Raw genomic sequence first — 23,956 nt, 5'->3', positions numbered from 1 at the left:
TCTCTCATTGTAAAATACATTTTAAAAAAGATTACTGGATGTTTAATGATATTGTATCTTACTCCTTTGAATAGGATAGTGGAAGCCATAAATTGTTCCTTTCTCATTCACGCAAGTTTAAAGGTCGTGACTGGAAACAGAAGGCAAATACATAAAGAACTGTTTTATGAAAAAAAAATCTTTATTTTGTTAAATAGTAAAATATAGGACCCCAGTTACCTGTTATTCGTATGCATACAGTAAATTTGATTGTAATCACAGAAGAATGCGGAATATAGGCCAAATTCTCTTCAAGATGAATTTATAGAACTCAATGAAAACAATATGTGAAGATAGTGCATTTACTATCATGGAATGTAGGTAGACATTAGTACGCTATCAAAAATAATAAAAAGTGACTTAGAACTGGATGGAAAGAAAATTGCCTAATATGAGAATTAATTTCACATACATCTGTTTGACTTCCATTTTGTGGACAGGATATAATAGTCTGGAGAATAATGATAGAGGTAAATGCTCAATATTTTCCAGGCAATATATATATAGTTATCTATTAGATCTATTATAAATTTATATATATATCTCAAAGTGTGTGAAGAAATTATTTTCTTTAGCATTTGTCTAATTCTTTTCACAGCTTTTTGTGTTTTAATAAAAATGTTATTCCTATTTGGTACATTCCTCTTGGACCAGAAGAAAGAGCAAGAAGTAATAAGTAAATATATAGATAGATAGATAAATTATAATATAAAATCCTCTGAAGTAAGCTTGGTATTCCATGCCCCTTTTCATGTACTGCACTATTTTTATTTGTACTAATGTAACGTAATCTGAGCAAGTCATCTGTTCCACAGATATGCAAATGATGAGATGATTCAGAAGTGAAAGGAAAACTGTGCGGGGAATGTGTATGTTAGAGACATGCTTAATATAACAACGACTGAAGAATAGAAGGAGGGCATACTGAGATGATTTGGTCATGTGAAGCACAGTTCTGACAACTATGTAGGTTCTGAGAACTGAACAGATTTCAAGATTTCAGTGAAAAGAAACCAAGAGGCAGATATGAGGTACATCTTCAATTTAGCAAGGCTTTTGATATTGTCTTACATGACCTTCTCATAAATAATCTAAGGAAATGCAGCCTAGATGGAGCAGCTTGGAAAGGAGTACTGCAGAAAAGGGTTGGGGTTGTCGTAGCAGCTTACAAATTAATATGAATCAAGAGTATAACACAGTTGCACAAAAAACCAAACATTCTGGAGTGTTTTAGCAGAAACGTTGTAAGCAAGATATGAGAAGTAATTCTTTCGCTTTACTCCAAACTGATTTAGCCTCAACTAGAGTATTGTATTTCAAGAAATGTGTGGACAAATTGGAAAAAGTCCAATAAAGGGCTACAAAACTTATTAAAAGTCCAGAAAATATGACCTATGAGGGAGGCTTGAAAAAGCTGTGTTTGTTTAGTCTACAGAAGAGAAGACAGCATGGATGTAACACTTTGTAAGGTACATAGAAGGTTGTATTGAAGAGGAGGGACAAAAATAATTCTCTGTAACCTCTGATGATAGGCCAAGAAACAATAGGATTAAATTAGAACAAGGGCTGTTTAGGTTGGACTTTAGGAAGAACTTCCTAATTAGCAAGGTGGTAAAGCCCTGTAATAGATTATCCAGGAGGATTCTGGAAGCTGTGTCATTTGAGCCATTTAAGAAAAGGTTAGACACACACCTCAAGGATGGAGTAGATACTTTGTCCTGCCATGTGTGCAAGGGAATGGATTAAATGATACAGCACTGAAGACATACAAGCACAAGGGCAGACAAGCAGGGACTTGCCCCCCAATAATTGGCAGGAGCACAAAACTCCTGCAGGATGGTTGTAGATAGCGGAGTCAGCCAGGATGGGTATTTACAATCCTCTTCACCCCATCACTATGGATATTAACCAGAAAACTGCTGAGCGCACTCAGCTCTGACTGATTTCAGAGGAAGATACAATTGCTTAGTGGCTCACTGTGTCCTGACCTTCCTGTGTAAAAAGCTTACAAGTCCTAGATCATGAAATTGCTCAATATGATGTGAACATCTACCTGATTCCATTCCATTAATATTTACGTTCTTTTTGCGCAGGAGTAAACTTTGTCATTTCCCAGGAGCACTCAGGCCCCACCTCTTCCTGCCCCTTCCATTCCGTCTTCCAAGTACATCTGCACTTGCTCCACCCTTTCTCTCAGTTCCTCCTGCCTGCCACTGAACAGCTGGTCACAGCAATGGTTGGTACTGGGAGGGAGAGGGAAGAGCTGATTGGCAAAACACCTATGGAATTAGCACCTATGGTAGAGGTGGACAATAAATAGCTTCAGAGCTGGATGCATTTGCCAGGGTTAGCTCTTGCTGGGCTACCGACAGCTTATGTACCTGGATCCCCAAAGGTATGGCCACTTGCAGCTCCCATTGGCTGTGGTTTGCTGTTCCTGACCAACAGCCCCCTTTGCCTGGGAACAGTGATCTATGACACTGAAGACACACAGGTAAATAAACTGCCAACAGCCTGCTATGGTCTAATCCTGGCAAACTGCATCTGGATTACTGCCTGCCCTGGTCTATGGTCTTATGTCTTACCGTGAGTTGACAAAAGTAAGTTTGTAGGAGGGATTTTAATAAGGCAAAGCAAGTAGTTCACAGAACTGGTTTCTTTATTTTTTCATCCTGTAAAAATATTGTCATATGCTCTTTCTGCTATTATGAACATTATTTTTCATACAAGCATTCAGAAGCCTTCTGCAATACAAAGGAGATACGTAAAATGTTCAGGTTTCCTCCATTGTCTAGTGTTTGCTCCAGTCACTATTTTCTTACTCAAAAAAGTTGTTTTAAGTGTTCATGAATCAAGATGACAAGTCATAAGAAATAGCAGGCAGCTTTCTTGATCTGTAGATTTAATTTTCCACTGTGCCACCAACCTCTCAACAGCATAAGGCTTTGCAAAACAGGGACTTCTGCTGCTTCATTTCTTACAGTCTTGTACAATTTCAACTATGGTGTAACTTTGGGAAAGTAATTTTAAGTCTGTCTGTCTATTAAAACGCATCCTAAATATTTCTGTGCTGCATGTTTCCAAAAAATGTACAGTACAGTTATACAGCTCATGGTGCAAATATGTACCTTTGAATATGAAGGAGAGAATTCTCAATGTTTTTAATGGGCACTGTTATGATATGAATGATGTTGAGGGATCCATCTAATTGGTGCATATAAATCTTTGCAAGTGCGTTAAGCAGAGCTGCTTAATTGCATTAGCCTTTCCCAATCTTATTAGTTGTTTAGGATTTTCAGGTCTCCCGCAGTCTGATGTACACCATCTGGCTCAGCACGAGCTTCACAGATTCTTCCAGAAGAATAAGAAAAAAAATGGATGTTGGTGGCCTAGTGCATTATTCCTTAATGGAGAAGGGAAGAAATATTTTCTTTGTCCTAAATAGTTTAGTGTTCCAATCAAGGAAACAGTTGGTTTGAATAGAATCAACTTTCCTTAATGACAAACTTTCTTCCAGTTATTCCCTCAGTCATTGTAACTTCAAAATATTTTACTGAGCACAGCTGAGCGTCTGTCAATATTTGTAGTAGGAGGCTCATAATCTGAACATTTCTGATAAAAACGAGAGGGTGAACGCTACAGGTAACATTTTCAAAAAAAGTACCTAGAATTAGACTCCTGAATTCATAGTTGAATATTTTAATATGGCTTGATTGCTAAGCACCCAGCTACTCTCGTTGAGGTCCATGGGAACTGATGCAGCTGAGACATTGTTGAAAGCCATGCCACCTAGTATAATTTCAGCTTACTAGATTCATTTTTAGCTAAATTCATTGTATTTTTGAATTTAAATTCACATGAGATGCTGGAGTGAACATACTCAGAGCAAGGTATCCTTATGTATGGATGTGTCTCACTGAAGTGAATGTGTATTCTGACTCACTTAGGAACTTCTGGATAAGTCTCGGGAAAGTATAACACAGATAAGAGCAGTACAAGCTTTTTCCAAACTGTCTTTCTAATGTGCCTTCATGAACCTCTGTCTGAATTGCCCTCCAGAAGTGAGATGGTAATACCATTTTATGATGACTGAATCCTCCTTCTCTCTCTGACATGCCAATTAGTATAATTTATGATGTTGGTGTGTGTGTGTGGTTGACACTTCTGCTTTAGAATGTGGGTTAAGGTTATCTAGTCATTTCTCACAAGCAAACAGGAAACTGTCATATGTCATATTGTTCGTTGCTGCTGAGTTAGACTGGAAGTGAATTGATAAATAGTAATTGAAAAGTAACTTGTATTGCACTAATAGTCTTTAGAACCATTGAGCCCTCCCATTAACAACTCAGGAATAACATTTTTTTCGTTGATGCAGCACTCTGTACTACAGTTATAAAATGGTAGTTTCACTTAATGAGGTTTCCAGGAATGTGTGTATACATGTACAATTGTTCACTGTCACTGTTAAAAACTGACAAAACAAAAAGCAGTCAAGTAGCACTTTAAAGACTAGCAAAATAGTTTATTAGGTGAGCTTTCATGGGACAGACCCACTTCTTCGGACCACAGCCAGACCAGAACAGACGCAATATTTAAGGCACAGAGAACCAAAACCAGTAAGCAAGTAGGACAAATCAGAAAAAGATAATCAAGGTGAGCAAATCAGAGAGGGGAGGGGTGGGGGGGGAGGTCAAGAATTAGATTGAGCCAAGTATGCAGACGAGCCCCTATAGTGACTCAGAAAGTTCCCATCCCGATTTAAACCATGTGTTAATGTGCCGAATTTGAATATAAAAGCCAGCTCGGCAGCTTCCTTTTCCAGAACGGTGTGATAATTCTTCTTCAGTAACACACATACCTTTAGGTCATTGATAGAATGCCCCATTCCATTAAAATGTTGACTAACTGGTTTGTGGATCTGGAGTGTTTTGATGTCTGTCATGCTCCACTACTAACATCATATATGCCATCATGTGCCAACAATGCCCAGATGCTTTGTATATTGGACAGACTTCTAACTCCCTTTGACAAAGGGTCAATGGGCACAAAACAGACATCAAAACACTCCAAATCCACAAACCAGTTAGTCAACATTTTAATGGAATGGGGCATTCTGTCAATGACCTCAAGGTATGTGTGTTACTGAAGAAGAATTATCGCACCATTCTGGAAAGGGAAACAGCCGAGCTGGCTTTTATATTCAAATTTGGCACATTAACACATGGTTTAAATCGTGATGGGAACTTTCTGAGTCACTATAGGGGCTCGTCTGCATACTTGGCTCAATCTAATTCTTGACCTTCCCCCCCACCCCTCCACTCTCTGATTTGCTCACCTTGATTATCTTTTTCTGATTTGTCCTCCTTGCTTACTGGCTTTGTTTCTCTGTGCCTTAAATATTGAGTCTCTTCTGGTCTGGCTATGGTCTGAAGAAGTGGGTCTGTGCCACGAAAGCTCACTTAATAAACTGTTTTGCTAGTCTTTAAAGTGCTACTTGACTGCTTTTTGTTTTGATAGTGTGTAGACTAGCACAGCTTCCTCTCTGTTAATGTTAAAAACTGAGTTTTCCAGTGGTCTCCAGTGCTTTCATTTGTGAGAGTCATTATAGATGAACATGAATATGCATGCAATGTGCCATTCCATGGCAATTTTATATTTCAACTATTAGGGACTTCCCTTCAAATATGGAACCTATCCCCTTCTATTCTGTTTCCTGTTTAGCTTACAGGAGAGTGGGCAAAAAGATAGAAGGTGTCCTCTAAACCTGACTGCTTCACCATATGCATTCTCTGACACAAGCAAAGGAATACTTATAGTGGCTAGTTGAAAATGTTATTGCCTGAGAGAAGATGTAAGTTTGATAAATGCCAAAGTTTAACTTTGATACAGACTGATTCTATCAAATAATTGGGGTTTATAGCATTTGACTCCTAAACAAAGCTTACAAATTTGCGCCAATAAATTGACCTTTTAATAGGAGACAAATGGCACTTTGGAGGGCTCTTTAGATGGAGTATGATGCAAGAGAAGAGAACATTCTTAAACATTTTTGACAAATGTGGATATATTAAAATGATGATCAATATGAGCAAATGATTTTGCACTGTTCCTTTGCAGGTGCTTCATTTTATGCTTCAGGAGATGTAATATGACTTTTTTTTTTAAATGAGCACTTTTGCCTCTCAATTACACGCCTTCTTTTGATGCTGAGGGCACAGGTAGGTGACATCATTATGTAGGATGACTATATTTCCCTGTACTAAATATAGAATACCCAGTAAAATACTCGTATTCCAGCGAGTTCAAGGGCAGTCAATCAGAGCTATGTATGTAAACGTTCAAAATGACATCGTTGATTGAGCCCCTATTAAAAAGAAGTTGAAGCCTTTTATTTACTTTCTTATCTTTAAGCTTAAGGAGTCGCATGGTATGAGGTCACTCATTCTCTCTCTTTTCTTCCCTCCCCATCCTCACATACCTCTCTCACAAGGAGGGGGTGACTGAATTACCTGCCCCAGTCCTCCCTGCTTGATGCTCGCTGCCTTCCATGCCTCACTGGACCCCAGGATTAACTCCCCTCTCCTGGTAGCTTAGCACTGTGTCTTCCCAGTGCAGCGTCCCCCCCCCCGCCCCCCCACACAGACACTCCTACGGATTTCTGCCAGGGTCCTCACCAGAATGTTGCCAGCAGCAGCCTTTTGACATTGTATAGGAAGGAAGGGATGGGAGCTGCTTGCACCTCTGCGAGTGCAGTAGTTTTTGCAGCAGTCTTCTTTCCTTCCTTCCTTCCCCGTGGCTAGAAGCAGTTTGCCTCTTCCTAGCCACAGCCTGGAGAGAGGTAGCTAATGCCTCCAGGCTGCTGCTGGACAGCCACCAACACAACCCAGCCGCCTCCTGGCTATAGTGTGGACAGGAAAGGATAAAGCCCTAGGGATTCACTATGCATTGGAGCCCTGGGAACCTGACTGTGGTGACTTCAGTGAACCTGGCCAGAGAGTTGGCTCCATAGGGGAGGGTGCCTAGGGACAGGAACAGCTCCTCCTCCCCTGTAGGCAAGACCCAGGCCAGGATGTGTGCAAAAAGTGTGCTAAGCCTATCCCCAGGGGGTTACTCTGGAACCTGCAGTGTCGGGTGTGAACAGCTGGAAATTGCTTCTCACCATACACATATCTGCCATTCCAGATCTTAGCAGAGGAGCAGAGAGGCTTCCCTGTGCCAGCACATTGTGGGGGCTATGGCACATACAGGGCTCTGCTCCTCCCAGTCAGCATCCCAGACCAGAGAGTCTTGGGGTGCCAGACTGTCCATAGTCAGTTGTGGGATTAAGGAGCATGCTGGCCAGGCCATGAGTAAACTGAGTGATCCAAACAGGGGCTAGTTCTCTACAAAGTGTCAGAAGGAGAAAACGTCCTGCTGCGAGATATGGAGGAGCAGCAGGACTGGGGGGTGGCAAATGAGGGAGAAGACATCAAGATGGGGGAAGCATACAAAGGGCTGCCAGGTGGCCAGCAGAGTCTAAGTGTAACTGGCTGCTGCCTGGCATCTGCCCGCATTCACCAACCACTGGACTGGGGGTGGAGTCCTGCTGGCTGAGAGCTAGCACACAGGAGAAGCTGCTCAGCCAGCCTAGCAGCCAGCCCCACACAGTGCAGCTTTGACCTGCCACCGGCCTTTTACACCCACCCCATTGTTGCCAGTTGGACCCACTCATTCAGTTCCTGAAAGCAGCAGAACCCACCCATACTGATGGAGATGTGAGAGTACACAAAATGCCTCAGGATAGCTGGCACTCGTCTGTCTCCGCAGTTTTATCTGGTAAAGCGAATGATTAGTGGCCTCGGGGCCAAAACGATCTCAACCTAAAATACAGCACAGTTTGTCCATTTTTAAGCAGAAGTCAGGACACCTACAGGACTATTCCTTTAAAACGGGATATCTGGTCACCTTACCATTATATACTCTGAATGGCTTAGATTGGATGCACTATTATAGTTGGAAAGAGTCAAACAGAATATCGTGGAAATGTATTCAGTTCACCAGAATACGTAAAACTAAAAGATATTTGACAAACACCTGGGGTCTTATAGCCATAGTTGTGTAAGCAGAAGAGTCATATTTTACAACTGCGTTCAGTAAACTGTTCTTTTTTTCAGTAGAAACAGCAACCTGAGTGTGCACAAGACAGAATGCAGTCAATTAAGACTAATTGTATTACTCTGCTAAAGAGCAATGGTGCATAATCAGGAAATGTTAATTCCATTGGCATTAGTGATACACGCAGTCTGTACCCGCAGTTTTGGAGTCCCCAGGCTGGATGTTGTGACCTGACCCTTTTTGCCAGAGTAAGGATGTTAACTTAGTGCCTTGAACCAATTTGAACTTGAGTAATTGCATTGTCTACCTGAATTCCCCTGGCAGTGCCAACTGGATTCGCTGTTCTTCCTCCCTTCTTGTGTGGAACTATTGCTGCATGTGATTTAAAAAAATTGCTGCCTTTGTCCCCAAAAAGGCAGCTCAGTTTCCCTGGGGGAGGAAGGGATCTCGACACACTGAGATGTAAAAGAGCCTCATCTGTCATGGGACTGCGGTGTGTGGAGGAGGTGATTGCTTGTATGGGGGGTAGTTGGGAAGGATTCCTTTTCCCAAATCTGTTCAGTGACTTGACAAGGGGTCTGAAGCAAGAGGATTGGAAGCTGATAGGTGAGGATAATGTTATAGGACAGTAAGGGCCAAATTCTTTCCTTGAAGGATACTTAACCGATCCCCCATAGTATAAATGAGGAGGTTTCTGGTAGGATGTCCTCTGAGAGCAGACTTTGATTTTGGCATTTGTCCCTGCTCTCCTCATTGGCATTTGTCAACTTTCTGGGCTCACTGAAAAGTCCCTTTCCTCTCTTCTCAGGCTGTTAAGGAGGAGTGGGCTGAGTATTTAGAGTACTTATAATTAATTATTAACAATCTTTGTTATTGTTTGAATGTTAAACCATAAAATAGATGCCCACATTACAGAATATGGGTAATATGTAATCTTATTAAAATGTATACCATGTGATTAAGAGGGTAGGTTATTTTACAAGGACACTTAGGGCATCCCTGAGAATTATAGAGAAAGAAACCTTATTTCCACATCAGCTACATTTAGTGAAAATACATCATTTAATTCTGAGGCACTCGGGTCTCTTAATTCAAACCAGTTCACTTCTTGGGAGTAGGAATAAATGGTAGCCATAGGCATGTTATTGAATAATTGGTACTGGCTAGATTCTGAGACAGGATATCAAACTATTGGTATAATACAATTTGGTTATTTTCTCTTAGAGAAAAGAAAAATAAGCCCTAGACTTCCTCTGGCCCTGGGCTCTTGATAGTGATTCCTGGTTTTGCTGTACTATGCTGCAAAAGCTACTGCTGATTTTTATTAATGAAACTGTGGTCTGTTAATTTGACAACTGTTTGTGACTTTCCCTTGCCTTTCTCATCATAATGTCAGTAGTTCACCAAGTCCACAGCATTTTCCTTAAAAATTGGTACCAGTTTTATATTTTTACAGAATGCTTATGACTTGCAAAGCTTTTACTTCCCATGAAATCATTTTTCAAATATGAGTATGAAAGAGAGTAGCCCATCAACAGTTTTATAGTTCATAGTGTATAGTTTATAGTTTATGTATAACACTAACCTGAGAGATTTTATAAAATACTGTGTATGTGGTGTTATGTTAGGAAGCCTGTGAGTATGTTTTTAGTGTATGGATGTATCCATCTTTCATTTTTATACTTCAGTTTTGTTTTGGACAATGCTTATCCTGACACTTGTCCAGAAAAGTAGCTCACAGCTTACCAAGGTCCCTTACAATATTTATTGTAGTGGATTTCTACCTTTTCCTTAGATTCTGTACATTGATATTGCTCAACACATTTCTCTCTGTGCCTGGAGATCTGCAGCATAAAACAGTCATCCTTGAATGTTGTGGCAGCACTGTTATAGTTTGGGTCAAGAAGGCTTTCTGTTTAAACCTTGACTTTTGCAAGAGCTCTAAAATCCGTGTTATTACTTGGATTGACTTGAAATTACACATCTCTCATGGGGCTTTAGGGTTTGGTCAGTGGTCTACATTTGGGGCCCCTGTTCTTGAGATACAGGCACTTCAGTGGAAAAGAGCTTTTATTAATGTTGATGTATTTGGCAATGTAGTCATGTACACAGGTAGAGATTAAACCCACGGCTGCAATCACACTATCCTATGAGTGTCAAGTGCTCAGAAGTTATCCCATCAGAAAGCATGACACACACTATCCCTACAGGGGACACTAAATTAAAATGCTGTTAGAAGAAGAGTTTGCTTTTCCTATTAGATCCTCTGGCAAGCATGTCTGAGGCTGCACGTGCGCAAAAAAAGGCTCCCCAAAGTCCTGAGTGGCACCTAAGATTCACTGAATCTATAAGTCTCTGAGACACTGTTTCAGTCATTCACTCAATGCCAAAGGGACACTACGAGTTTGGTTCTGATTCAGGGCACAAATCTGAAATTGAAAAGGGGGCATATCGCTGCAATCTGCTGCTGTCAAAACACTCGTGGGTCGGGGGTGGGGATGTTTGATTTTTGAGAATTTGGGTTTCATCTGAATGTAGCAGAACATGTTTGAAACTAGTTATGAAAGGAAACCAAGTAATACCTGCAAGTGCTGGCTGTGAGGGGGTGATGGATGTTGAAAGAATAGTTAGAAATATGGAGGAGAGTTTTGGTGTGTTGTGAGGGGGATTATGGAGGGGAGAATAAGTGGGGATTGGTGGGTAGGAGAGAAGATGGAGAGCCGTGGTGGGGGTGGGGGAATGGCAAAGGCAAAATAAAGGGAGAGATGCATGAGGACCTTCATTCCTTCTATGGGGCCTGCTCCCTCTCACTTGAGCTGAGATTTGGGGGGTCTTGTCCTTCTGGGCAGTCTCTCTGTCTCTCTCCTCCTCTTTCCCCCGGCTGTGCACACAGGTCCTGGGGAAACTCCTCTCTGCATGTGAGAACGGGCATACTGTGAGCATGCACCAAAAGCGCACTGCAGACACTGGTGGAAGAGCTGAAAACGGGCACTGGGGAAAGGAGAGGAAAACATCTGCTGTCATGAATGGAGTTATTGGTGTATTTCAGAATTATTGTGTGAGGCGCTATTCATTTCCTTGGAGAGTTCTGATTCAGCTGTGCTGCTGTAATAGTGAAGTGTAGAAACAGCCATAGTGTATTCAGATGCTGGAATACTTGCACCTGTGAAATTTTATAACCGCTTCACACTTTATCATTCAACACTGAGCTTTCCCTTCCCATCATTACCTCTGTAAACAAGTCTCTCATCTCACTTTCCTGCTGACAATTCCTGTGGGGAGGCCTCTGCCCCTCAGGGCCCTGCTACTAAAGTAAACTGCATAGTTTTCCAAGTGATGTGAACTAGCTCCTAAAGTCTCCTCTTTTCTCTTCTTTTCTTGTAATTATGAAGTGGCTAGATAGCATCCTATCACAATCACAGCTGTTTGAGGGTACATCTACACTACAGAGTTCTTCTGGAATAGTTTATTCCAGTGCTATTACAGTAAACCCTCAAGTTACATGTAGGCTGTGTTCATGCAACCCCTGTGTAACTCAGATTTTCACGCAAGATGTCGGGGGAAATGGGAACCAGGCTACCACTTGGTTCTCAACTCTCCTCCACTTGCAGACCCAGGAAACTGAACACCCCACCAGATCTGGTCAGTTTCCTGGCTACTTCTCCCTGCCTTCCCCCAGTGGTGCGGCTGACAGCCGTGCATCAGGGGGAAGATTTTAGCTCACCTAGCTGCCTGCAGCCACAGGCAACTAGGTGAGCTAAAAATACCTTCTCCCTGCCTTCTCCCAGCTGCACAGCTCTCAACCTGACATCCACAAGGCTGGGAGAAGGCAGGGAGAAGGGGCTGCTGAGCAGCGTCAAGTTGTGGTTAACTTGCATTACAGCGAGTTGCAAACAACTTGAAGCCACGTATGTCAAGGGTTTACTATAGTCTAAAATAAGCTATTCCAGAGTAATGCATCTACACTACAAGGGAGCCACAAAATAAGTAAACCTTATTCCAAAATAGTGTCTGCACACAGTAGAACCTATTTCAGATTAGAGCCAAATGACAAAAGAGCAGGGCTTCCAGGGACTCTAATCCAACATACTATGTTTACACAACAGCTTTATTTCCAAAAAAGCTATTCTGGAATAGCTTCTTTTGAAATAGCCCCTATTCCTAGTCTGGACATACTCACAAAGTTATTTCAAAATAGTGGCTTGTTATTTCGAAATAACTTTGCTGTGTAGACATACCCTTAGGCTCCTCAAACTAATTCCCCTCTCCAAATATGCCTCCACCATCCTGCCTTACTCACTGCTTCGCCATTCAAACTGTTCAGTGCAGCTACAACTTTTGCACTAAATGCAGCTGTAGTGCATGCAGATAATTGTTCATGGCAAATTGCCATCTCCAGGGAGGAAAAATAGTTATGTGAATGTAACTTTTCTGTTTCCTGGTTTTCTGGCATTTGAGTTTTGTGGAATTCTATGCTCTGGAAGGGCTCAAGCTGTCACCAAAGTAGAGAGCTCATTATACCTGTATATTTGGCTCTCTTGCGGCGTCTGCTGCTGGAATACTCTGTCCAGTTCTGGCATCCTCACCTCAAGAAGGATGTTGATTAAATTAGAGAGGTTTCAGAGAAGAGTCAAAGAATGGTTGAAAAACATACCTTGGGCCTTGTTTATGCTGGTAAATTACAATACAGTAAATCAGCTCATAGTGCTGTAACTCCCAAGGTGTCCATACTGGCGAGGCACTTAGTGTGCACTAACTCCCCAGTTGCTGCACTCTAGGTCAACCATCTTGACAAGAAGCATAAAGTTTCCAGCGCTGTGGATTCAGCACTGGGGTGCCGGTGTGGACATCATGGTGTACTGCAGGCCACCTGTACTTGGCCCTCAATGTCTGTTCTTATCTCTTTTGGCATTGGTTTAAACTCTACTGCCCTCCCTTGAAGTGGCTGACCATCAGATCCGCCCCTTGCATTCATTTGGACTTTAGAAAGTCCTCTTCCTATTTGCTTGAGAAAGATGCACTGAGCGCACAGCTCACATTACAATTAACTGTGCCAGCTCCACACACCAGCAGATCCCCTACTTGGAGACACACAAAGGTGCTGGACCTCATCAATGTTTGGAGAGAGGAGGCTGTCCAATCCCAACTGTGCAACAGCTGTAGTAATTAAGATACATACAGGGAGCTCTCGAGATGCATGACTGAAAAGTGAGGGGGCGAGGGCATGACCAAGATGCACTGCAGTTGCAGGGTCAAAGTGAAGCTGTGAAAGGTCTGCACAAAGTGAGAGAGACAAACCACCACTCTGGCGCTGTGCCCACAACCTGCTGGTTCTATAAAGAGCTGGATGAAATATTTGGGGATGATCCCACCTCCATTCCAAAGACCCCATAGATACCTCAGGGTGTCTGGGGCCACTCCAGAGTGGATCAAGTCTAGAGGAGAAAATCCTGAATGAGGTTACCCATGTGGACCCTGATCCAGAGGGCGCCTTGGAGTCTACAGATAGATGCAGTCGGGGTCCATTTTCACCCCAGAGGAGGCTAGCTGGTTGCCACAATCAGAGGTTGGGGAAGCAGAGAGAGCAGAGGATACACCTGGTAGGTAGCTTTGATTTCAGGAAGTGATGAAGCAAGTTGCTGGAGCAGGCAGGTTGGAGAAAGGAGGCTTCGGGAGGTGTGGTCTTAGTACTGACACAGAGCCAGTCAGATGAGGAGTAGGGTGTTGATGGACTCCCACTTCACAGTAATTGGTCTTAAGATCTCATTGTAGTTCAGTTGCTGGGTGATTTGCATCTGCAGCTTTCATGGCAAAGCTGCTGTGTTCACTGTCTTATTAAGGATAACATTCCCATGCCACTGTGCTGTCAAGGGATGCACCATTGCTGTACACAGGCAAGCCATTTGAGAGCTGGGATGGAAGTTGCAAGTCACATAGAAGACCCTCCTTTCTCGTTCTCAGCAGCAAAATGTCTTCCAGGATTACTTCAGCCTATGGAAATGTGCAGACATCACTTATTATAGAGCCCCCCTGCAGTACTGTCTCTCCCCAAGCCACGCTTGCCCAGGCTACAATAAAGACCTGCCACAATGAAATCCCTTGCCAGAATGGTTAACTCACCATTGTAGGGATCTTGTGACTGCTCACCCTAAGACAGCCAGTCAGTGATAGGCATGTGAACAATGTCTGTGTTTAAACTGGATAGTGTCTGTACTCTGTCTAGTGTTAACAATGGTCCTTCTGTAAAAATTAGTGTTTTGTCTTCACAGATTTGATTTAGGGATCCCAGCCTTCCTTATTATCACCTGCCAAACACCTGCACAGGGCAAGGAAGCCTCCTGGGAGAAGTTAAGATGACTTGGTGTGGGAGGTTATGGTACAAACTGCTACTAAAAAGAAAGAGTTGACAGAATTGAGGGACAGTGAAAAGTGGAGGGGGAAACAGAATGCTGAGCTGTGGAATGAAGCCATGGAGGCGCTCTCAAGCGTTATGGAGCACCAAGCTGACCTGCTCCAGGTGCTGCTAGCACTGTAGATGGAGCAGTTCCGTGACCACCCTCCACTGCAGCCAATGTCCTAAAATTTTTCCATGCACCCTACATGAGAACACATTTTGCCCGGCATCCTGCCTCAGTCAGTACCTGGTGCACTCCACACCCGCTACTGTACCATTCAGCCCCACAGACTCCCTCAGGAACCTGATGTACTGCGCCTTCATCCCCATGCAATTAAGCCCTGTTCAATGCTGACCCGTTACACAGCACATCAGACAGTATGGCTGCATGGGATACCTGGCCATACACAAATCTGTAAAGGTTCTGCAGCCTTACCTCCCTGCTCCCCCTCGACTGCAGTTGTCATGCTGTGAGTGTGGTCTACATTTGTTATTTTTAGTGTATGAAATTCTTTTGGTTTAAAAGCATTATTTATTTCAATACACTAAAGCAAACCCGAACATACCAGCAAAGCAACAGGCACTGTTGTACTAAGTGCCTTATTGGGACAAGTTAGTCTCCCAATGGCATGGCAACAAATGCACTCCCATGCTTGTCAACAAATACTTCTCGCTTTCAACATCAGATTGTTGCTTCAAGGCTTCTTTGATCCTTATTGTCCAATGCTGTGCTCCTCTAATAGCCCTGGTCTCAGGCTGTTCAAACTCCGCCTCCAGGTGCTAGCTCTCGGCAGTCCAGCGTTGAGTGAAACTTTCATGTTTCCATTCACAGATATTATGGAGGGCACAGCATGAGGCCGTATACATAGGAATGTTGTCATTGGCCAGGTCCAGCTTTACATACAAACATCAGCAGAGGGCTTTTTTAATGGCCAAAAGCACTCGCCACAGTCATCCACAGTCATTCTGTACCTGCTCAATCTCTTGAACTGCTCCTTCCGGCTTTTCAAGGTTTCCAGGATGTGAGTTCATGAGCCATGGCATTAAGGGGTAGGCCAGACTTCCCAGGATCACAGTGGACATTTCTGCTTCCCCCACAGTACTCTTCTGTTCTGGGAAGAAACTACCTGCATGCAGCTTCCTGAACAGACCAGTTTTCTGAAGGATGCATGCCTTATGCACCTTTCCAGACTATCCTGCACTGATGCCCTTGAGATGCTCATGGTGATACACAAGCACCTGGAGAACCTAGGAGAAATACTGTTTCTAGTTAGCGTACTTGGGAGCTAAGTGGTGTGATGGCAGAATTGGAATATGTGTGCCATTTGCGCAAAGCCACCCACAAATTCACACCAATTGCCCAGAGCCATGGTCTTTCAGAGCAGGATATGATTGATGGTCCTGCACATTTCTGTCACCAGGAATCCAAAGGTCATCTTTCCCACTTGAAACTGATTGGTGAGCAATCAGTAGATGTCTAGAGTCACCAGCTTCCACATTGTAATTTCCATACACTTCTCTATCAGCAGGACAGATCTCAAGCTCATGTCTCTGTGCTGCTGGGTGGGGGGTGAATTCATCACACAGTCCCTCAAAAGTGGATTTCCTCATCCAAAAGTTCTGCAGCCCCTGCTCATTATCCAAGACTTTAATGAAGGTGTGTTCCCAGCACTCCGTGCCTGTTTCCTGAGACCTGAAGTGTTTTTGTACTGTGGTCAGCACCTCCATGAATGTCAGAAAGAAGCTCATGTTTATCTGCATGATGCGTGGAAAGTTCAGTGTTTGATTTAGGTATACAGGGGAGAGGAAGAGCTTAGGGGTTTGAGCATTGGCCTGGTAAATCTTGGGTTGTGAGTTCAATCCTTGAAAAGACCATTTAGGGCTCTGGGGCAAATAAATTTAAAAAAAAGGGGGGGGAGGGGGAAAATGGTGCTTAGCTTTTCCAAGATGGTGGGCAACTGGACTCAATGACCTCCAAAGGTCTCTTCCAGCTCTGAGATGTGTATCTCCATATATATTATATTAAATTAATATTATCACATTGCAGAGAAGGAATAACTTGACTGCCATTCATAATGTGTTAGTGAGACCTATCAGAATTTTCTTCAACAGTTGCAAACATGCAGCACAGAAACTCTCCAAAGATGGCCCCATATGAGGATGGAAGCACAAGGGTTGCTGGGATGCAAAGCGATGCACCATGGGGCACTGGGATGGGACCCAGGATGCCTCAAGACCTTTCCTTCCCACCCTGCCCCCCACCTACCCACAAACTTCATCAGCAGAAGAGGAAGAATTGCTCTGTGGGATGGTTGCCCAGAGTGAGACACTGTGAATGCCACTGCAAGCACAGCAAGTGCGGTTATGCTATTGCACTGCTAGCTGACAGTGTGGACACACAACAGTGATTTCACTGCTTCACTCATGGAGCAGTACTGAAACCACTTTATATCTTCCAGTACAGATGCAACCTTAAGCGAGATACTCAGGTTGCTCAGTCTATTTATTATAACAAGAAGTAGCTTATGGGGTGACTCGATTACAACCTATAAATACGTACATTAGCAACAAATATTTGATAATGAGCTCTTCAGCCTAAGACAAAAAGGGAGTAGTGGAAGCTGAAGGTAGACACATTCAGGCTGGAAATGAAGAATGAATTTGTTGAAAGTCAGGGTAATTAACCCTTGGAACAGTTTATCAAGAGTCATAGGATTCTTCATGACTGCCAGTTTTAAAATCACAATTGGATGTTTATTCAAAAACACTTGCTCTGGTGTGTTTTTTTTTCCAGAGAAGTTCTGTGGCCTGTGTTACATAAGAGGTCAGTTTATATGATTGCAGCGGTCTCCTCTGGCCTTGGAATCTTAGTATGTAGACTTGACTTCTGTTAATGAAGTTTTTTTCAGTTTAATTAGTATTTATTTACATTGACTCTAATGATAATAATAACTCTTTTGATCTAGCGCCTGGAATTTGGAATGTGTATGAGCATATGGTAGACTGTACAGAATGGCTCCATGTTGACTCCATGTTAAAATAATCCATTCTCCCTCTCTCTCTCTTGTTAAGGGCCGCAAGAGTGAAGCAGAAAAGTACTTTTTGAAGGCTATTCAGCTGGATCCTACCAAAGGCAATGGTTACATGCATTATGGTGAGTTTCTGAGTGATAGATACATTTTCCAGGTTTGTTGTTAATATCATTGGGTGATTAAAGACTTTAAAACTGCTACTGGCAAAATACCTTCTTTTAAGCAAAAGAAATTTACCTGTGATGTAGAATTTCATCTCCACTTCAATTTGGTATTTACAACAAAGTGAGAGTTGAGTATGTTTAGATTTTTGCATAGATTTCCGCCTGGGAGGGAAATTTCAAAATTGCTATCCCTCTATTGGGAAAGGAGGAAGGTGAATATTACCAAACTACTAAAAACAAGTTTTCATAAATGTGTTTCTTCTTGTTTACAACATTGGCTGAGTTATGCTTGCTGTCAGTGGGTGGGCAATTAAATGTTGTTTCATAGTGTCTATCAGGGCAGAAAAGCTAAGATTCTCTTTCTTAGTAAGTAGTTATGGGCTGTACATCTGCCTTCCCTCTAGCTTCCTTGTGGCTTGAAACAGACAAGCATTTGAAAAGGCTTTGGCTATACCTTTTTAATACTAAGCCAATCACGTGTTTAAGTGATGCAAAGAACACAGTTAATTTGAGGGTGATGGTATCATTATATCTTCACATAGATGGTTTTTGCTAGATTTACAAAAAAATATTTCCAGATGTGATTGGTCCCCAGAAACCAAAAATATTTAACTCTCTGAGCTGCCTTGTATTCTAGTTTAAAACTGATAATAGAAGAGTCAGAAAATATGACTTATGTAATTCCCCCTGGAAAATATGGGTATGGGGAATACATTTAATCTTAGCTGGGGAGCTTGATGATGAAAAACAGCTATACAGTATGTATATTTTTGTATATTGTTTTAATTTCTTTTTCTGGCTCCAAAGGGTTTAAGTAAAACAACCACGGGGATGGTGCACAAAAATGGCAATAATAAAAATAGAAGGTATAGTTAACCAATCATAACTTTATTTGTTTATATACTTCACTGTGTGGTTTCTAAATCTCTGTCGGTGACATTTTATTTGATTGGTTCAAATGTAGTGTATAATTTGGTATTTTAAATCCCATGTTTAATTTTTCCCTGTTGTTGGAATGCATTCCAATAGGCTGCAGTAATGAGGCAGCTGTTGTGTTGTATGTTCTAGCAGTTCACATGGTAGTGCACACTTTTAAAGTATCCTTAACCTACCTCCCAAATAAGTTTTGTGTCCATGTAGATGAATTTGTATATGCCTGTCTGGTTTGTGCCCATAAATTCACATGTGGTGGTCAAAGAAATCTGTGTTTGCAAATTGACAGGCAGCTATCAAAAATTTGGCCCTACAATCAACTTGATTCTGTATGTTTCACTGCAGTTTCAGGCTTCTCTTTCCTGTAACTATGATATTTTCCATGTTTTCCTATTTTATTCATTGATTTAGTTTCCCTGCTACACTTGCACAGTGAAAATGCATACAATTTCTGGTGTTACTGTAATTCAAGAGCCATGTGAGGTTGTTTTGTCCTTCCACAGAGCCATGATACATTGATTTCTGTGTTGCTACAGTACAGTGCTGAAATTATAAATCCTGCTATAGTAAATTTTATAATTTAAGGTGATCCGTTGATAAGGTCTTTTGTTTTTACAGCAAAATAAAAAAGAAGGCATCGTTGCTTAGACATTCTAAAGGAAAAAATTATGTCCCTCCCTCTGCAAGCATGAGGGCACTTTTCACTGTGAATATACTCTTGCTGTGAGAATTGATAGGACAGTCAGAATTTAGAGAGCACTAGGAATATTCTGGTTTCAGTGGGACTACTTTAATACAGAGGATCTGGAGACAGCTGAAGAACTTGAGGATCCACTGCTACAGAACATGGGATCTCCACAGTGAGCCTTACTGATTATTAATCAAATTCTTCTCTTGGAAATTCCAGCAGAAATAATGAATAACTCATTGACACCAATAGTATTAAAGCATACTGACATACAATTAACCAAGAGCAGATAATGCTCATGTCAGCTTTTTTCACTGTGGACACCAAGCTCGTTGTCAGCATGGAACAGATTCTCTGGGGTATTCTTTTCTTTGCTTGTCCTAAAGTCCTGTTCAGGAAGCTCAAAGTATTTATCAGTTATTCATCATGAAGTTCTAGTGGACCCTCACATGGTTATGTCTACACTAGCCCAAAACTTCGAAATGGCCATGCAAATGGCCATTTCGAAGTTTACTAATGAAGTGCTGAAATACATATTCAGCGCCTCATTAGAATGCCGGCAGCCGCGGCACTTTGAAATTGATGCATCTCGTCCAGATGGGGCTCCTTTTCAAAAAGACCCTGGCGACTTCGAAATCCCCTTATTCCTAACAGCAGATAGGAATAAGGGGATTTCGAAGATGGTGGGGTCCTTTCAAAAAGGAGCCCTGTCTGGACGAGCCGTGCAGCAGCGAGCTGCATCAATTTCGAAGTGCTGCGGCTGCTGGCATTCTAATGAGGTGCTGAATGTGTATTTCAGCGCTTCATTAGTAAACTTCAAAATGGCCATTTGCATGGCCATATCGAAGTTTTGGGCTAATGTAGACACAGCCACTGTGTCTGTTTTGTCTCTACACATCCATCATGAATTTAGTTTACCAACTTGTCATAGATATACTTTATATCCCATAAGTCAAACGCTAAATCATGGGGAAATATATCTATACTTTTCATGTAAAACTTAGATTACTTTTTAAACATGAAGACAGACTGGAAAAAAAAGAATAGGGAGCGTGCCAACTGCTTTAGAAAATGTACACCTCTCTGAGGAACCAAATTGGAAGGGTGATCATTGGGACTCAAAAGCCTGTGTGTTAATGGAGCAGCACTGCTTTTTCAGACTACAGATGCTCTTCAATGCAGATATATGACTTGGGCTTGGGCATGATGGGTGCATCTATATCTTCCTCTGATTGCTGTTCTTGTGGTCTCTATTTGGAGCTATCAGGATGATTTTTTCATGTGAACTTGTCTGAAGTTTACACATTCAAGAATGCATGATGAGTTACCCATGAGTTTATATATAGCACCACCATGGCACATTTGGCTAGAAAATTCACTTGAAAGCATAGTTCCAGATCACTGGCTTGTTAATGTGTGTTTCAGTGTTTCACCAACCTGAGCGTAACGGCCTAGTTCAGGGAGGAATAGAGGAGCGGATCAGTGTGAGTGAAGTAAGTTATGAGGACTGCAGATCCTCATCTCCTACTGCATTCTGCAAATGTGTTGCCAAGTCATTAGCTACAGCAGGAGGTAGCTCACTGAAAGCCATCCACCTTCCCTCATGGTCATAGTGCATCTGTTGTAGCTGGCAGCTCACCTGTGCAATACCAACCTAAAAAGTGAGACGTATACCCAGTCCAGTGACTTCTCCTGTGTCATTCAGCTGAACTTTGGGTGAAACTCCTGAATGGCTATTGGGTGGAAACAAGGTCGCAACCAGTGAGGTAAGTAGACTTAGAGCTATCAGAGGCTACAGGCAAGAGTGACTCAAGATTCAGCAAAAAACTTATAAAAGAGGAAATAAAAAGAGAGAATGCACATGTGCCAAGAAGAGAATAATGACAAAGAGGAAAACGAGAATGTGCTTAAATTGCCTAAGGACATGGTGTTGAGGGGAGATCAGGAACTAATCCATTCCAAGAGAAAGCTCCAGTACATATTTTTTGGAGGATCATTGGCTTAGCTGTTTGCTCTTGATATGAAGCTAGGACCGGAGCTTGTTTTGTACAATTAAGTATTCATGATAAAATAGAAAAAAATTGTTCCCATTTATGTCTGAAATAAGAATGCTTTTGCATTATAAGAGGAGACTTTCGAGGAAAACAAAGGGTGTTTGCATCCAGTGAAAATCACTTGGCTGCCCAACATCCATTTGCATCTTTGGAAAATCTCCCCATGATGGCTGACAAATTGGTTAGGCGGAAAGTAAGGAGTCAATCAGTGTTAGCTGGTCTTAGAGGAGTCCTATACCATCTAGTTTTCTGAAAATTTCCATTAAAACTCGAGAATGCTGTAGTACTGAAGGACAGGTGAGGTTACAAACACTAACCCAGCTGATGGCCCGACTACCATATACCACTTTGATAGTCTAGAGGGGCACAAATGAGTCACACTTGGGAGATTGCCCATTGTAGGTGAAGCACCTCTATGCTGCCACCTTTATAGGTTCCCAGAACAGAGGTGTTTGCAGGCCAGAGCCATGAGCAGGTGGGATGGTCATAGCGCACATCACTATTGAATTCTGGGATTCAGAGCAGTCTCCATGAGTACGCACCAAGGGTTGTTTCAGTCCTGCAGTAGCTCAGAAGCCCGGCAATGTAAAATGGACATAAAACTGTACTTCTGCCTCCCTTACTGCAGCCTGCATTATCTGTGCTGCATCTCTCAGGAAACATAGCCCATTGTGTTAAGGAAGCCGAAACACTGAACTTTGAAACTCCAGCATTTGTGGCCATTAACCTAGCAACTTGTTTGGAAATAGGCTGTTTCATTCAAATGATCACATCTAAAGGGATTTTGAGATGACCAATTATGATAGTGATCAGGAATTACCTTGTTCTATATTGTGGTATTTTATTTGTCTCAAGAACATCAATAAAGACTTGACTGCTTATGCTTAAAGATGCGCACATTTCTTAATATAGCATCACTCTACTTGATTACTGATTACATTCGCAGCTTCCAAAAATTAGAATATTTCCTTAACTTATCCCATTAAGTTTCAGGGAGGTAGTGATACATACTACAGTCCGAAGCACTTCTAAAACCATAGTTACTAGATATAGATTGGGGCAGAGACGTTGGAAATCTAATGAGATCATTATGTTGTCACACACTTCTCTCTAGAATTATTGTTTTATGTTTTGGAACTTAGAAATATCTTCCTTGAACTAAATTTGCAATAAAAGCTCTGCTACCTGATATGTTGGGGAAATAGAGGGTGTCAGTTAATTGAAATAATCTGGTTAACTGACAGTTATACTTTACCACAGGAGTACTAATTGTCAAAGAATTAGAGTACAATAAAATGAATAAAGTATAAATTATTGTACAGGTACACACCAATCCTGTAATAGTACCACACCACAGAGTTGTTGGTGGTTTTGACCTGCTCAGGCGTGTACAGGTAATCTTCTGTACAGAAAACTATCTTATGAAACTACATATATCTATGGGCAGGGCATGGCGTACACTCAGATCACTGAAATATACTGTGGCAGGGTCAGTTTCACTCCAAGGTCCCAGATCTCTGCTCAGTCCACAGTCCCAAGGTATAGGGTCCACCTGCCCTTGCTGGGGTTCAGGCTCCAGTCCCTGGGCTCGAAGGGCAGTGGGTAGGAGCCCCATGGTCTGACCAAGCTAAGTAACCAGTCTTTCCAGCCTTCAGCAGAGCCCCAAGTTTTCCAGGGGCAGAGAGCTCCATGCAGTCCCATTGGGAGCTGCTCACCTTCCCTGCTGTTGGATGATGTTTTTATTCACCTTCCCCACTCTCTTCCTCCTTGCCTGTTTGAATCTCCTCACTCTTTTCCGCTCTCTCCCCTTTTAAATTAATCTGCTGGCCTCACCCTGTCACAATACTTAACACTAAAACTATACCAAAGATAATGTAATCTTTCTTTATGATTCAGAAGGCACTTCAGAATCTTGCAGGGCCTCGAGGTCATCATTATCAATGTTAATTATCATTGTAGATGGAGATGGTGCAGAAAATTTGTCTGAAACCATAATAACCCTATGGCATGCCCTGGAAGCTGAGTTTTTTAAATAAATCCCTGATATCAGCTGACTTACTTGTCTTCTGCCTCTTGTACATGAAAATAATGCAGAATGTGTAATTGCACATGAGTCCTGGTCACTAGGTTGAAAATGTGTACTGGGAGATTTTAGAAATGCTGGTCAACTGAGTTTTCTGTTTAATTAAGTGCTGAATAGCAGAGCTTTTTCTAAATTACTGTGTGTACTTATAGTAATAACTAGAGACTACAATCACAGATCTGAAGTCCATTATGCAAGAAGTGTACATACCAATAAAAGACAGATCCTGTCCCCATGGGCTTACATATTGCATAAAAGCTTGTTGTTTAAATACATTGAAGAAATGTGTGTGATATTTTTATAACAGGACCACTATTCCTGCCATTCGTCATCTTCATAGAGGTTTCTGTGCGAAATTCTGCAAACTTCTTTCCCCAGTAGAGATATTCAAGGGTTGGAATGGGGAAGTTGGCAGAGGCTGTGTTGATGCACATATTGCATCTGTCTAGTTCTGACCACAATTCATTGGAGAATT

The 23,956-nt window shown here is 42.0% G+C and overlaps 1 protein-coding gene across 2 annotated transcripts in view; it reads left to right on the top strand.

The window, feature by feature from the left end:
• The window catches only part of TMTC2 (transmembrane O-mannosyltransferase targeting cadherins 2), a 383,570-nt gene that overhangs the window by 304,189 nt on the left and 55,425 nt on the right, over positions 1-23,956 (top strand). For both annotated transcript variants that reach the window (XM_075012210.1, XM_075012200.1), the window contains one exon: positions 17,600-17,681. In XM_075012210.1, the coding sequence (XP_074868311.1) occupies positions 17,600-17,681 (82 nt within the window). The remainder of the gene's footprint in view (positions 1-17,599; positions 17,682-23,956) is intronic.

Source organism: Carettochelys insculpta, chromosome 1 (genome assembly GCF_033958435.1).
Source record: "Carettochelys insculpta isolate YL-2023 chromosome 1, ASM3395843v1, whole genome shotgun sequence".
Lineage (NCBI taxonomy): Eukaryota > Metazoa > Chordata > Testudines > Carettochelyidae > Carettochelys > Carettochelys insculpta.
The sequence above is the reverse complement of the archived record's forward strand: the minus strand, read 5'-3'. Positions and strand labels throughout refer to the sequence as shown.